The 15090-nt window shown below is 40.0% G+C and overlaps 1 protein-coding gene across 1 annotated transcript; it reads left to right on the forward strand.

The window, feature by feature from the left end:
- Positions 1-211: 211 nt before the first annotated feature.
- On the forward strand, positions 212-1602 carry LOC109183600 (probable purine permease 9). Its single transcript, XM_019333675.1, has 2 exons — positions 212-290; positions 385-1602. The coding sequence occupies exons 1-2, from the start codon at positions 254-256 to the stop codon at positions 1497-1499; spliced, it is 1152 nt and encodes a 383-aa protein (XP_019189220.1). The 5' UTR covers positions 212-253; the 3' UTR covers positions 1500-1602.
- The last annotated feature ends 13488 nt before the right edge of the window (positions 1603-15090 follow it).

Below are 15090 nucleotides of genomic sequence, written 5' to 3' on the forward strand. Positions count from 1 at the left end.
AACACCACCTCCCCCTAAGACTCAATCTCATGATCTCCCAAATGGAAAAGTCAGCACAAGGTGCTTGGCGGGGGCCATGGTTTCTATTTAACAAAACTCCAAATTATTGATGGAGCCACTTATAAAAAAAAAAACAAAAAAAACAAAAAAAAACAAAAAATGGCATTGGGTATTGCCATTATATTCCTTAGAAGAATAATAAGTGTCATAACTCAAACAGCTATCTAGTAAAAGGGGTATCTGAGAGTTCCACATGGGTGAAGAAGACCAGAGATTGCTGGATAACACAAGTAGGTTAATTCCTCAACTACATCTTATCTTTTGTTTCTTTTATAAATCTAGTAAAAGGGGCATATATATATATATGTATGTATGTCTGAGCAGGTTATGAAGCTGTGGAATTTGGGGGTGAAATCAAAGTTTCTAAATCTACTGATAAGGGAATTGATTCATCATCGATTAATGTCAACTGGAAATGGTGGTTTGAGTTAGCTTTCTATACAGTTCTGAACTTATCAGGCTTTGAAGCTGCTATTCTCTTGTCAAGAATTTACTATGACAAAGGAGGTAACAGCAAATGGCTCATGGCTTCAATCCAAACTGCAGGCTTCCCCTTCCTCATCCCCTTTATCTTCTTCTCCAAAACTCATCCTAATTCTTCTTCTTCTTCTTCTTCTTCAGACCCACCACCTTATTCTTTTCTGCTTCTGGCTTTAGTTTCCACTCTTCTTGGTTTGCTCTTAGCAGCAACTAATGTTTTCTATTCACTTGCCTTAGAATACCTCCCTGCCTCTACTTATACCCTTCTTAACTCATCCCAGTTAGCCTTCACTGCCCTTTTCTCTTTTCTCCTTAATGCTCAAAGCTTCACCCCTTACATAATCAACGCCGTCATACTCCTCACCATCTCCCCTATGCTCCTCATCTTCAGCCCAGACACGACATCAACGTCCGAGGTAGCCTCTAATAAGGATGAGTACATGTTGGGGGTTCTGTTCACAATCGCCGCATCTGCTTGCCCTGCACTCCTCCTCTCCCTAGCCCAACTCGTATTCGAGAAGATCATCAAAAGGGAAACCATGAAAGATACGCTGATTCTCACTGTTTTACAGTGTTTTGTGGCGACGGTTGTGACCCTGGTGGGGCTGTTTGCCAGTGGGGAGTGGAAGGGGCTGAGAAGAGAAATGGAGGATTACAAGCAAGGGGTGTTGGCCTACAATCTGGACTTGTTTTTTACTGCTGTTGCTTGCCAGGCTTACTTTCTTAGCTCTTTTACCTTGACTTTTAAGGTTTCATCCTTGTTTTCCAACGTTGTTATGAGGTTGGCCACTCCTCTGACTCCATTGCTGTCCATGTTGTTCTTGCATGAAGAGATGAGTGGGTTGAAGGTGATGTCCTTGCTGTTGTCTGTCTGGGGATTTGCTTCTTATATTTACCAACAATATATTGATGATTTGGAGGCTACAAGTAAGTGTACAGTAAAGATATCAGATCTCTAATCTATGAATTGTGTTGTTGTAAACCAAAAAAAAAAAAAAAAAAAAAACAACCACTAAATGTATTATATTGCTTGTTAATGGAAGAATGGATCTATTGTTTTAATGTTTCCTTATTAATAATTTGATGGACATATTTTTTTAACACATTATAGGTCTAATTTTATTTGCTCTTATTATTATAGTAGACATATGTGTGGATATGTATAATTTTCTTTTTTAGAAAATTACACTTTTGATCGTTTGACTATTATGGTCTTGTTAAATTCAATCCACAACTTTAAAAATTAACAATTTAATACCTTAACTATGCAATTTTTAACATATTTGGTCCATTGGCCAAATTGCCAGTCAATTGTCGCCGGAATCTTTTAATCCATTTTAATTTGTTTAATACGGGGGCAAATAAGTTATTCCAGGTTCTTCCTTCTTCAGAATTGCAAATTGGTTACCGGAGAAAGAGAATTCATTGGTGGCGACAGTGGCGAGCGAGAAGTGCTACAGGTATATCTAAAAATGATTTTTTCAAAAAGCTGGCGATCGAACAGTTTTTTGAATTTTAACATCATGTTTTTAGAGTGATAAGCTGTTACAAAAGCTAATTAATCAAACATTTATATTGAATGTTTAACCAAGTCAAATAGCTAATAATAGTCAAATAAGTTAAAATTAACTGATAAACTAACTATGTTACCAAACAAGACCTATATTTATAAAAGCTGCTAAGAAGTGCTTTCATGTATTAGCGTCTTGCACTACATATGTTGAATAATATTAAACAGTGAAATATACAAATTAAATATGAGTGTTAGATCAGAAAACTTGATATTTTTTGTTGTTCTCAAAAGGTTGAATCTTCAACCTCAATGGCTCCTAATGTCTTTGAGAGGATGTAAATCATGGTAACTCAACTGAACACGGAGGTAAGACATTTGCTTAGCTTATTGCGAATAAAGAGTCCCCTCATTTTAAGATGTTGCTCCCACACTGTTACTGGTAAAACTAGATTCGGGTCATTGTTCTCAAATTTTACTCATGTGACCCACATATTCTTGCTTGCACCATAGGTTTTTGCAAATATTTAAGCATTTTATATCATTTATATATGCATGAAAAAGGTAATTTGTAATTGGATGAATGTAGAATTGATATTTTTTTGTGGAAACATATTTCACTTTCTTAAGTTGATTAAATGCTGCACAAAGGGTTTATTTATTTATTTAATTTTTTTTTTTGAAACAGCTGCATAAAGAGTTTGAGTGTAGATATTGTATGATATGATATTGTACCAAAAACAAATTGACTTCGCATTCCCTCTTTTTTTTTTTTTTTTTTTTTTTTTTTTTTTTGAGTAAAGAAAAAAAAATTTGCAATTATGTACTAACTGAGGGTATATAGTAAATTCACATTATGATCGTAACCGATAAAATGTCACAAGAAAGTAAATCAATCTAAGTTGTTCATAGTTAATTGTCCCGCTCAAACTGAGAAGGCTGACAAATTGGTCCTCCTACTGAGAGTTAAATTTGAAAACCTTGCAAACATTCTAACAATCTTAGCAACTTAGTTGGGTTTTCTCCAATTATATATATATAAAATTTTTAACGAGGAAGCTAGTCACCCTAAAATCATTGTGCTCTTGTCACTCATCTATTATTTTGTACAAAAAACTTTGATTTGATATTCTTTGGTTTTAGAAGGAAGTTACCCTAAAGTTATTGTGTTCTCGTCACCCTTCCACTATTTTAAAAATGGCTAGACTAAGGCCAACAAAGACAATGTAAGGGCATCTACATCAATTTTTTTTTTTTTTTTCTATGGTTTTTAGAAAAGAAAAAACTAAGTATGTAGTTTTTTGCATAAATGGGAGATGTGATTTTTGGTGTATTTTTCTCTAACAAGTGTAAAACTTTTGTGGGATTCAATGGTTGAGAAATGGAAACAGAGCTCTCTGCTTTTCTTCACTGGTCCTACTGAGAGTCAAATGTGAAAACCTTGCCAACAATCTTAGCAATTTAGTTGGGTTGTCTCTAATTATATATATATTTTGTAAGGAGGAAACTAGTCACCCTAAAATCATTGTGCTCTCGTCACCCATCCATTACTTTGTACAAAAAACATTGATTTGATATTCTTTGGTTTTAGAAGGAAGTTACCCTAAATCATTGTGTTCTCGTCACCCTTCCAGTATTTTAAAAATGGCTAGACTAAGGCAAAAAAAAAAAAAAAAATAATAATAATAATGTTAGAGCATCTACATCAATGCTTATTCTTCAGACTCACCACCTTATTCTTTTCTGCTTCTGGCTTTAGTTTCCACTCTTCTTGGTTTGCTCGTAGCAGCAACTAATGTTTTCTATTCACTTGCCTTAGAATACCTCCCTGCCTCTACTTATTCCCTTCTTAACTCATCCCAGTTAGCCCTCACTGCCCTTTTCTCTTTCCTCCTTAATGCCCAAAGCTTCACCCCTTACATAATCAACTCCGTCATACTCCTCACTTTCTCCCCTATGCTCCTCATCTTCAGCCCAGACACGACATCATCGTCCGAGGTAGCCTCTAATGAGGATGAGTACATGTTGGGGGTTCTGTGTTGTGCGGGGAATGTTTTTAAATGTGTTTAAGGCTGTTTTTAAAGAAACGAGAATGAAGTATTTTTGTTTCTGTGACGTGTGGATACACTGCCTTAAAAGCTAATTGCCGGAGACCGTGCAAGTCTTTAACCCGGTTGCTTTCGACCAGCGAACACAGAATAACTCACGTATATTCTTTGCACAGAGAGAATACGTTTTGCTCTGGAATTATTCTTGTAAAATGAGGTTTGGGAGGCCTGGTATTTATACTAATTCGAACCAACGGCCTTCCCCACGACCTCCACAAAGAATAACGCAAAGAGTGGAGAGGTGACGCTGAATTGTTCTGCGCGATTTTCTCCTGGCCACAAGACACTTTCTGAAGCGCAAAAATCGGACAAAGTAGACTAATTCAAGCGAAAAAGTCGGACAGCAAAACAAAACTTTGACCCCACCACACCGCGTCGCGCACAGCACAAGTCGAGCGGGCAGCGGCGGCGACGCGCGCGAGACTTCCCCTTTCCTCTCTCTTGAAAACATTTCAAAGAACCCATTTGGGGTGGTATTAAAAAGGTGGGAAATTTCCTTCTAGGAAACCAATGTGGGACAAGTCTTAAAGCAAAACTTTAAACCACATTCTTGAATGTCAATTTCCAACAATCCCCCACACATTCAAGGAGTGTGGAGATTGGAATGTCAGCTGATCTTAATGCCAGTGTAGAACTTGAACTGGCACGTAGTGACCTGAGTAACTTACTTCTCAGGAGTGAACTGAGTCTTGAACTCTTTGAGAAGTGGGTAGTTTTGAACTCCGGTGCACACATCAGCTTTATTGAGCACACTTTTCTATGTCTCAGATGAGTATACAGGATTTATGGTTTCATTTACCATTTATTTTAATCCCATGTCTCTTGACGTATCAAGGATGGCTTTCCTGTTTAGCCCTTTCGTTAGAGGATCTGCAATGTTCCTCTCGGATTTCACATATTCTAGTGTGACTACACCATTTACTATGAGCTGCCTTACAGACTCATGTCTGACTCTTATGTGTCTCCTTTTCCCGTTATAAACACTATTTTTTGCTACACATATGGCAGTTTGTGAGTCACAATGTACAGGCACTGATGGAGTGGAGTTCCCCCACAACGGCATGTCTGCCAGTAGGTTTCTTAGCCATTCAGCCTCTTGCCCAGCCAGATCCAGAGCTATGAACTCAGCTTCCATTGTTGATCTGGCTATGCAGGATTGTTTAGTTGATTTCCATGACACAGCTGCTCCACCCATGGTGAATACGTAGCCACTGGTGGAACTGACATCGTCACTGTCATTAACCCAGTTAGCGTCACAATATCCCTCTAAGATGTTTGGAAACCCAGTATAATTAAGCCCCCATTCGATTGTTCCTCTTAGGTAGCGTAATACACGTTTGAGTGCATGCCAATGAGCTTCACTCGGGTTATGAGTGTACCGACTAAGTCTGTTTACCGCAAGGGCAATGTCGGGTCGAGTGTAATTCATCAAGAACATCAAGCTCCCAATTAGTTTCGCATAATCTTCCTGCGCTACCCCTACTCCAGTGTGTTTTGTCAACTTTACACTGGGGTCATATGGGGTTGAGGCCGGAGTCACTTGATAACTGTCGAACTTTCTTAATAGTTTTTCAGTGTAGTGACTTTGTGATAGCTTGTAGTCATTCCCATTTCGGGTGACCTTTACTCCAAGTATCACATCGGCCTCCCCTAAGTCCTTCATGTCAAACCTCTCACACAGTGACTTTTTAGTCTCTATTATTGCGTTGACATTAGGACTGAAGATTAACATGTCATAAACATAGATGCAGATGATTACCACGCTTGACTCAACCTCTTTTGCGTATAGGCAAGCGTCTGATCTGTTGATCATATATCCCAAATCCATTAGTGTGCTATGAAATTTTTCATACCACTGTTTGGGAGCTTGTTTTAACCCGTAAAGAGACTTTATTAGTCTACATACCTTTCCTTCTTGTCCTGGGTCAACGCAACCAGGCGGTTGTTCCATGTAGATCTCTTCCTCTAGATCCCCATTTAGGAAGGCCGTCTTGACATCCATTTGATGGACTGTCCACTTGTGCGCTACAGCCAACGCGAATAGCACCCGTATTGTTGCTATTTTTGTCACAGGTGAGTAGGTACAGAAGTAATCTTCCCCAAACTTCTGTTTATAGCCTTTGGCTACAAGTCTTGCCTTGAACCTCTCAATTGACCCATCGGGTCTTAATTTTCTTTTGAAAATCCACTTGCAACCAATAGGTTTTGCCCCTTTTAGAAGCTCTACCACTTCCCATGTGTGATTGGATTTTATTGAGTCTAGCTCACTTTGGATAGCCTCTTTCCAAAGCACAACGTCAATTGAGCGCATAGCAGCCTCGAAGGTTTTTGGCTCTTCTTCGAGAATTAGTTGGCATACAAACTGATCAGATAATTCATCTATATCTTCCAATTCAGTTATGTATGTTACGAAGTCTGAACCGAAGCTCGTTTCGGTTCGTTGTCTCTTACTCCTTCTGAGCTGATCAGGCTCATTCTCACTTTGTAAGAGTGGAAGCGGAGTTGGTTCGTTCATATGAGAACTAATAGGAGACTTTAAGGGAAAGATATTCTCAAAAAATTCAGCTTCCCTTGCTTCACACATAGACCGATTGTCTAGGTTCATGAATCGGTATGCAGCACTATTTTCTGCATACCCCACGAAGACTGCATCTGCGGTCTTTGACCCAAGGTTAGGCCTTTTCAAAGTGGGTAACCCAACCTTGGCTAAGCACCCCCACACTTTGAAATATTTCAAATTTGGGGCGTATCCCTTCCACATTTCATAGGGTGTTTTCTCATACCCCTTGTGAGGTATCCTATTTAGGATATGATTAGCTGTAAGTGCAGCTTCCCCCCACAACGCGTTGGGGGCACCTGAGCTTATCAAGAATGCGTTTATCATCTCTTTTAGAGTCCGATTTTTCCTTTCGACTACTCCATTTTGCTGAGGGGTGTATGGTGCTGTCACTTCATGGATAATACCATGTTTTTCACATAACGATTTAAAGGACAACGACTCATATTCACCCCCCCTGTCTGAACGCAACCTTTTGATTTTTAGACTTAGTTGATTTTCGACCTCGGTCTTAAAAATCACAAACTTTTCTTCGGCTTCATCTTTTGTTCTTAGCAGATAAATTTTAGAAAATCGAGTAAAATCATCTATGAAAGATATATAGTATCTTTTTCCACCTTTAGTTTCAGTATTTCTAAAATCTGCTATATCCGAATGAATTAAATCTAATGCACATTTTGAGTGATGTTGAGCTAATGAAAAAGGTTTTTTAGTAAACTTTGCCTCAGCGCAAGTTTCACATTTAGTTGCATTATCATTAGACACATTATGTAGCATATTCATATTTTTTAATCTAGTCATACACTTACTACCAACGTGTCCTAATTTAGCATGCCACATATCAATTGAAACAGTAACGTAAGCAAAGCTGGCAGAACCACTGGCCACATTATTTACTTTATTCATTGTTTTTGCAATGTTCTCATTGGTGTATTCTATGAGGGGCATCACAAAAAGCCCCCCACGTAGATACCCTTTCCCCAAGTATTCCCCCCTGCGCGTCATAATCAATCTTTCTGATTCAAACACTAACTTGATCCCGGCTCTGACCAACAAAGGCCCCGAGATCAAGTTTCTCCGCAGAGTGGGTACATACATTACATTGCTTAACAAAAGATTTTTTTCACTACATAGCTTTATTTCTACAGAACCACTACCTCTTACCTCAGCTATACTATCATTGCCCATGTAGACTTGTTCACCTTGTCCTTGAGCAATTGCCTGGAAGACTTTGAAGAGGCTTTTATTTGAGCAGAAATGGCGTGAGGCACCTGTGTCCACGATCCACTCCTTTGTGTCTTCTACAACATTTGCTTGTAGAGTTATTACTGCTGCTACCACTTCATTTTCTTCCACCACGTTGGCTTGGTTTTTGGGTCCGCCTTGGTTCCCCTTCGGGTCAGGTCCTCCTTTCTTGAAGTAACATTGTGCTGCCCGATGTCCATGTTTTCCACAGACGTAGCATGGACCTCCTTTACCTGGTTTTTGGTTTTTATTTGTCTTGAAGTTGTTAGTGTTATTAATTTTCACACTTTTCTTCCAGTTTTTATTATTGCCAGCATTCCCAGATTTAGACCCGTTACCTGTTTCTATTACATTCGCCTTTAGATTTTCAGGAACAGAATCAAACCTTTGTCTGAGGCGGAATGCCTCCTCGATGTTGATATGATTTACCATTTCCTCCCAGGTGCATAACTTGGGCTCGTGCTTCATTTTGTTTTGGAACTCTGACCAGGATTCTGGTAATTTCTCAATAAGAGAGTAGGTTTGAAGAGTATCACTTACTGGTATGCCTTCGGTGATTAGATCCCCAACCAAGTTCTCGTATTCATGCACTTGGTCAATGACTGGCTTACCGTCTGTCATCTTGTAGTTCAACCAACGGGCAACTGCGTACTTCTTGCGACCTGCGTCGTCTGACCCATACTTCTTTCGCAGAAGATCCCAAATGGTTTTTGCACTCTTGTAACTAGCATAGATGTCGAGTAGAGCATCAGTCATGTAGTGTAACAAAAATCCCCTTACCGTTTTATTGTCACGCTCGTACTTGGTACGAGTATCTTGGACTCGTTCGGATGTCTTCGGGTCTGCAGCCTTTGGGTTTGGAGCTGTTTACAGTTCGGTGACTGCGTTTTCAGACTGTTCACCGTCTGTAGCTGCTGGTTGCGCTAGTTGATCAGACTGGGCAGGCTCGAACAGATGTGCCGCATCGCTGGAGGTGACAACGTAGTCGAGCTCGAGTGCCTCGAAATGGATCATCAGCTTGACCGCCCATCTTCGATAGTTCAGTCCGTTCAGTGGCTCAATTTTGGCGAGGTCAGCAGCAGCTTTGGCGACGAACGACGACATGTTTTTGTTACGGTAGAATTAGCTTTTAACTGTTGTGCGGGGAACGTTTTTTAATGTGTTTAAGGCTGTTTTTAAAGAAACGAGAATGGAGTATTTTTGTTTCTGTGACGTGTGGATACACTGCCTTAAAAGCTAATTGCCGGAGACCGTGCAAGTCTTTAACCCGGTTGCTTTCGACCAGCGAACACAGAATAACTCACGTATATTCTTTGCACAGAGAGAATACGTTTTGCTCTGGAATTATTCTTGTAAAATGAGGTTTGGGAGGCCTGGTATTTATACTAATTCGAACCAACGGCCTTCCCCACGACCTCCACAAAGAATAACGCAAAGAGTGGAGAGGTGACGCTGAATTGTTCTGCGCGATTTTCTCCTGGCCACAAGACACTTTCTGAAGCGCAAAAATCGGACAAAGTAGACTAATTCAAGCGAAAAAGTCGGACAGCAAAACAAAACTTTGACCACACTGCGTCGCGCCGGGCAGGCGGCGGCGGCGCGCGCGAGACTTCCCCTTTCCTCTCTCTTGAAAACATTTCAAAAAACCTATTTGGGGTGGTATTAAAAAGGTGGGAAATTTCCTTCTAGGAAACCAATGTGGGACAAGTCTTAAAGCAAAACTTTAAACCACATTCTTGAATGTCAATTTCCAACATTCTGTTCACAATTCGCCGCTTCTGCTTGCCCTGCACTCATCTTCTCCCTATCCCAACTTGAATTCGAGAAGATCATCAAAAGGGAAACCATAAAAGACACGGTGGTTCTCACTGTTTTACAGTGTTTTGTGGCCACGGTTGTGACCCTGGTGGGGCTGTTTGCCAGTGGGGAGTGGAAGGGGTTGAGAAGAGAAATGGAGGATTACAAGCAAGGGGTGTTGGCCTGCAATCTGGACTTGTTTTTTACTGCTGTTGCCAACCAGGCTTACATTGTTAGCTCTTATACCTTGACTTTTAAGGTTTCGTCCTTGTTTTCCAACGTGGTTATAAGGTTGGCCACTCCTCTGACTCCATTGCTGTCCATGTTGTTCTTGAATTAATGAAGAGATGAGTGGGTTGAAGGTGATGTCCTTGCTGCTGTCTGTATGGGGATTTGCTTCTTATATTTATCAACAATATCTTGATGATTTGGAGGCTACAAGCTAAGTAAGTGTACAGTAAGGATATCAGATCTCTGATCTAAGAATTGTGTTGTTGTAAACCAATAGAAAAAAAAAACCATTAAATATATTATATTGCTTGTTAATGGAAGAATGGATCTATTGTTTTAAAGAAATTCTATAACAGAGAAGAGTGGTATTTTATTGTTTGTTCCTGTTTTATAGTGATTACATATGTGTGGATATGTATAATTTTCCTTTTGAGAAATTTACAGTTTTTTTCTGGCTATTAGAATCTTGTTAATTTCAATTGACGACTTTAAAAATTTACAATTTAGTATCCTACTCGCTCTAATTTCAATTCACGACTTTAAAAACTTACAATGTACTTAGAACCAATATAATTCTAATTTCAATTCACGACTTTAAAAAGTTATAATTTAGTACCCTACTGGCTCTATTACAATGTACTTAGAACCAATATAATTCTTGGACTCACAACCTTCCAAATGGAAATCCAACCCGGGTACCATTAGATCACATAGTGTTGGTACCAAGACTATTTGTTGGGTTTAAGTTTATGAAAATGTCACATTAATTGCACATTATCATTTAGATATGATTTACACATGTTTTGAATGTTTTACAGTGTTTGTTAGTGTTTTGGAACCATGGTAGGTCAAGTGCAAAGGCAATGGAAGTTCTAGGACGAGTTTGTAGCCGAGGTGGTTCGAGTTCAGCGAACCTGACGTGTCGAGAAAGCTTCAACGAACCTGACGTGTCGGGATGGCAATTTCAATCCGCCCCACAGATATCCACTCGAATCCACCCCGCATGGATCGGGTTTTTTTTTGGGTGATGGTGGGTGGCGGGTCGGGAGTGGGTCTTAAAAAAGTAAACCGCGGTGGGTCGGGTTGAATTCGGGTTCTATGTACAAAACCATCCTAGAATCCCACTCGACCCACTATATGTGTGTGTTTATATATATAATAGTAAAATAAGTACTAGTATGTAGTTATTTATAAATGTTTATATAACTTCATGTATCTTTTTACTATTTTTTTTTATATCTAAACTACCATGTTTATTTTTAAAATTAACAATTTAGTTATTATATTTAAATATATCTTTTATTTTATGTTTTAGTATCACTAATGAATTTTATTATTTTATTATGTGTAAGTAATTTAAATATGATTTTTTGAAAAAAATAATAAGATGATAAGTGGTGGGTACCCGTAGTGGGCACCGGCACCCGGCAGGTTGGGGGTGGATTTTAAAAATGTCCATCCGATGCGGGTTGGAGGTGGGGGTGGATAGAGAAAATATAAGGTGGGTCGGGTGATGGATGTAGCCCTCCCCGACCCACACCAGACCCATTGCCATCCCTAGACGCATCGAGAAGTGAAGCCGAGAAGACTGCTTTCCGATGTCAAACTCAACTCGTCGAGCCAGCCGCTCGATGCGTCGAATAATTCTAGTACGTCTCTGTAACACGCCGTGTTACGACCTTCAATCCCGGATTAATTATTTAATTAATCCCGTTAATAAAAATTAAATATGATTTAACTTGGTTAGGTTTCCCTCTAAATAATTAATAAGGTCCACCATGAATCGTGGACCCTTGCCTAAACTAGAGTTTTAATCCGATTAGGAATAAAGAAAGTAAACCTTTTACTAGTCAGATTCTAATTAGGAATCCTAGACCTATTTATCTATTAGGAATGAAGGAAGTAGGCCTTTTACTATTCAGATTATAATTAGGATTCTCTTTAATTAATTAATATGGTCCACTATGGACAATGGACCCTTATCCCTAAAACAAGTCCTTAGTCCTATAAGGAATAGGATTAGTAAACTCATACCATTCAGCCTAATTAGGATATATATATATATATATATATATATATATATATATATATATATATATATATATATATATACATAAGGACATAGGAGGCACCTAGAAGTCACACCACAAATAATCTCTCACCACACAAGAAGTTCCAAGAATTTCCCTAGGAGAAATCAAGAAAGAAGGAATCTTAAAGAAAGATCCTTCATAGCCAAGGAAATTAATTAAGACTAAGAGGTAACCCGTGTCTCAACAAAACCTATTTTCCTTGCTATAATTATCTTCTTTGGCCTCCTCTCTATGCTTGTGTCTTGATGAATCGTTTATGATATTGATGATATGTTCTTGATGATTGTGAGATGATTTTATGTGTGATCTTGATGATGATAAGAGGTTCTTGATGATTATGTGATGTTCTTGATGAATCTTGATGTTTTGATGATTAAAAGAAGAACTATGTTTTTATTGATTTGAATATGATTAGAGCCCTAGGTTAAAATTGGAAATTTCGTATTGTGTTATTCTTGATATAATTGGGTGTTATTGTTCGCATGTTGGGCTGCGGTCCACTGTTTGGTTGCGATCAATCATTTTACATGAGCTGCGATTCATATTCCTGGCTGCGGTCAGATGATCACTCTTGGGCTGCGATCCACTGTTTGGTTGCGATCAAACATTATGATGAGCTGCGGTTCATCGGTCGGTTGCGATCGACCCCTTCGTGTTGCGATACGAGGCAGGGTGCTGCGGGGCCGTGTCAGAGCTATATGCGCTGACCCTCATGTATGGGCATGCGATTGGTCCTGTGGCGCCATCAAAGTGTGCTTGTGTATGAGATGAATGATGATATAAATGAGATGAAGTGAATCTATGACCATAGGATATATGCTAGTATCTTTACATGCTTGGTTATAACGGTTGAATGTGCTTATCCCATAGGATATATGCTAGTATCTTTACATACTTGGTTATAACTGTTAAATGTGCTTATCCCTATCTGTCGAGTCTATTCCGATTTTGAAACTAGAGTTTCCTAGGATATATCTTCCTGCTTCAAAATGACTTTTCTTATATCTATATATATCTACCTATAATATATTTCAACGCGTTGGAGTGGGTTACCAGCATCTCTCGCTGAACAGATATATTTGGCTTTCAGGCACAGACGAGTAGATCCCAGAGCGCGCTAGAAGATCGTGGATTAGTTAGATAGTCTTTCCCTTCGGCCTGCGTGCCATAATAATGTATTGAGGATATTAGTTAGTTTAGCTTGTGCATCTGAGTTCTCCAGCTCAGATGTGGCATAGCACCCCGTACACTTGTGATTAGTATTACTCTGTTTGGGATTTTATGAGAAATTACCTTTATTATATAAGCTTTAAAAGTTTCCAAATTTCGGGGGGTTACAGTTGGTATCAGAGCCTAAGTTTGACCCTACGATAAGATTCTTAAAATAAGACTTTAGGACAATAGGCTTGAACTCTAAGTATTTAGGAACATAGGACTCAGGAATCTTAGGACGCGCGGTGAGATTGTGAAACCTACACATAACCTCCCCTCACTTTATCCCTCCCTAAAAAAAAGAACTTCCCCTACGCTTACCACACCAAGGTAAGGGTGCAACACACTGACTCATCATTACAATAAATAGCCCCGAAAACCAGCAGCATGGCACCAACAAGAAATCAGTCAAGGACCCCACACTCCTCGAAGAATGGATCCGAACCTTCAACAAAATCCTCGAGTTAGTGGAATGCCCATAGGAACGCCGCGTAGAGATAGCCTCGTCCCACTTCAGACACGAGGCCGATCTTTTGTAAATCCACGAAGAACCCACTTATGGGCAACAACCGGGGGTACAACTGGGAGTGCCTAGGAGCACGGCTACGAGGACGATTCCACCCCGCACCTGTAAGGGCAACCATGTACGAGGAAATTGTCCACCTAAAACAAGGGATGGCCACCGTCAAGGAATACCACAAACAATTCCTCCAGCCGGCTCGTTTCGCGCCTGAATTAGATCCTACAGAAACAACCAAGATAAAGAAGTCTGTGACAGACCACCAACTACGAAACCCAGAAGGCCCTAATTGAACAAACCCGAAAGAAGAAGTAACAGAAGTGGGAGACCACTTGTAAAGAGAACCGGGAACGACAATTAAATGCAAGGAAGTAAAGTAGTACATAAACAACATCTTCTCTTAATCGTTAGCGCGAATTGTCAAAAAGGGCTCGATATGACAAGAAGAGGCAACATACGCGTGGGAAGTACCATACAACTAAAGCTTCCCTGCAATAAAGGTCTTACCTTGGAACAAGGACCTTGATGGTTTTACGGCACCGTAAGAAGTGCATGTGACACACAAAATCGCCAAAACACCATGCGACGTCGAGGGCAGTCAATCAAATGCATTCCAAGGAAGAGAAATGCATCACCAAGCACTTGATCACCAAAGGATTGAACAAATAGCAAGCGACAAGCCGAACTCCAAGAAAAACCAAGAAGGCTTATCATTAATCAAGCAAGGAAAAGACAAAGTTGGCTTATAACCAACTACCCGGTGAAGATGACGAGGTTGCTAATTGGAAATCGGACCCGACCTACTGAGCGGAAAGGATATACGAGAGTCTTGACTCATCTAGAACTCGTGCTTAAGGATGAATAAACACTGTACGATGGGTCATCCTATGTATTCGAATTCCTTTATTGTGCACATAGGCATGGGACTTGTCAGGACGTGAATCTGTGCATTCTTGGGATTTTCCCCGAAGGAATTCACTCTTCCTAGTCACCTTCCCGCGGGTCCCCAACGGGACCTTGATGGGACCCCAACGGGTCCTTGACGGGACCTTGGCGGGACCTTGACGGGGCCATGACAGGAGCTTGGCAGGCGGACGACAGCCCACCTCGCGCCCACTAGTACAATGTGCTGATTTCTTAACTCCTCGTTTTATTTATTCATGGCGCACTTGTGTGCCTCGATTGATGAACGTGAGTTTTGGGTAAGGAACCATGGGTTTCCCAAACATGGCTTCCTCAGTAAAAGACCTTGACACGCGAGACACCGTCGGAAAAGC

The sequence above is a fragment of the Ipomoea nil genome, unplaced genomic scaffold (genome assembly GCF_001879475.1).
Source record: "Ipomoea nil cultivar Tokyo-kokei standard unplaced genomic scaffold, Asagao_1.1 scaffold1149, whole genome shotgun sequence".
Classification (NCBI taxonomy): Eukaryota; Viridiplantae; Streptophyta; class Magnoliopsida; order Solanales; family Convolvulaceae; genus Ipomoea; species Ipomoea nil.

Bases quoted from the DNA above. Each gene is read 5' to 3' on its own strand.
- LOC109183600 (XM_019333675.1), top strand. From the start codon at position 254: ATGGGTGAAGAAGACCAGAGATTGCTGGATAACACAA. The intron at 291-384 runs GTAGGTTAATTC...ATGTCTGAGCAG, and splicing joins GAGATTGCTGGATAACACAA to GTTATGAAGCTGTGGAATTT.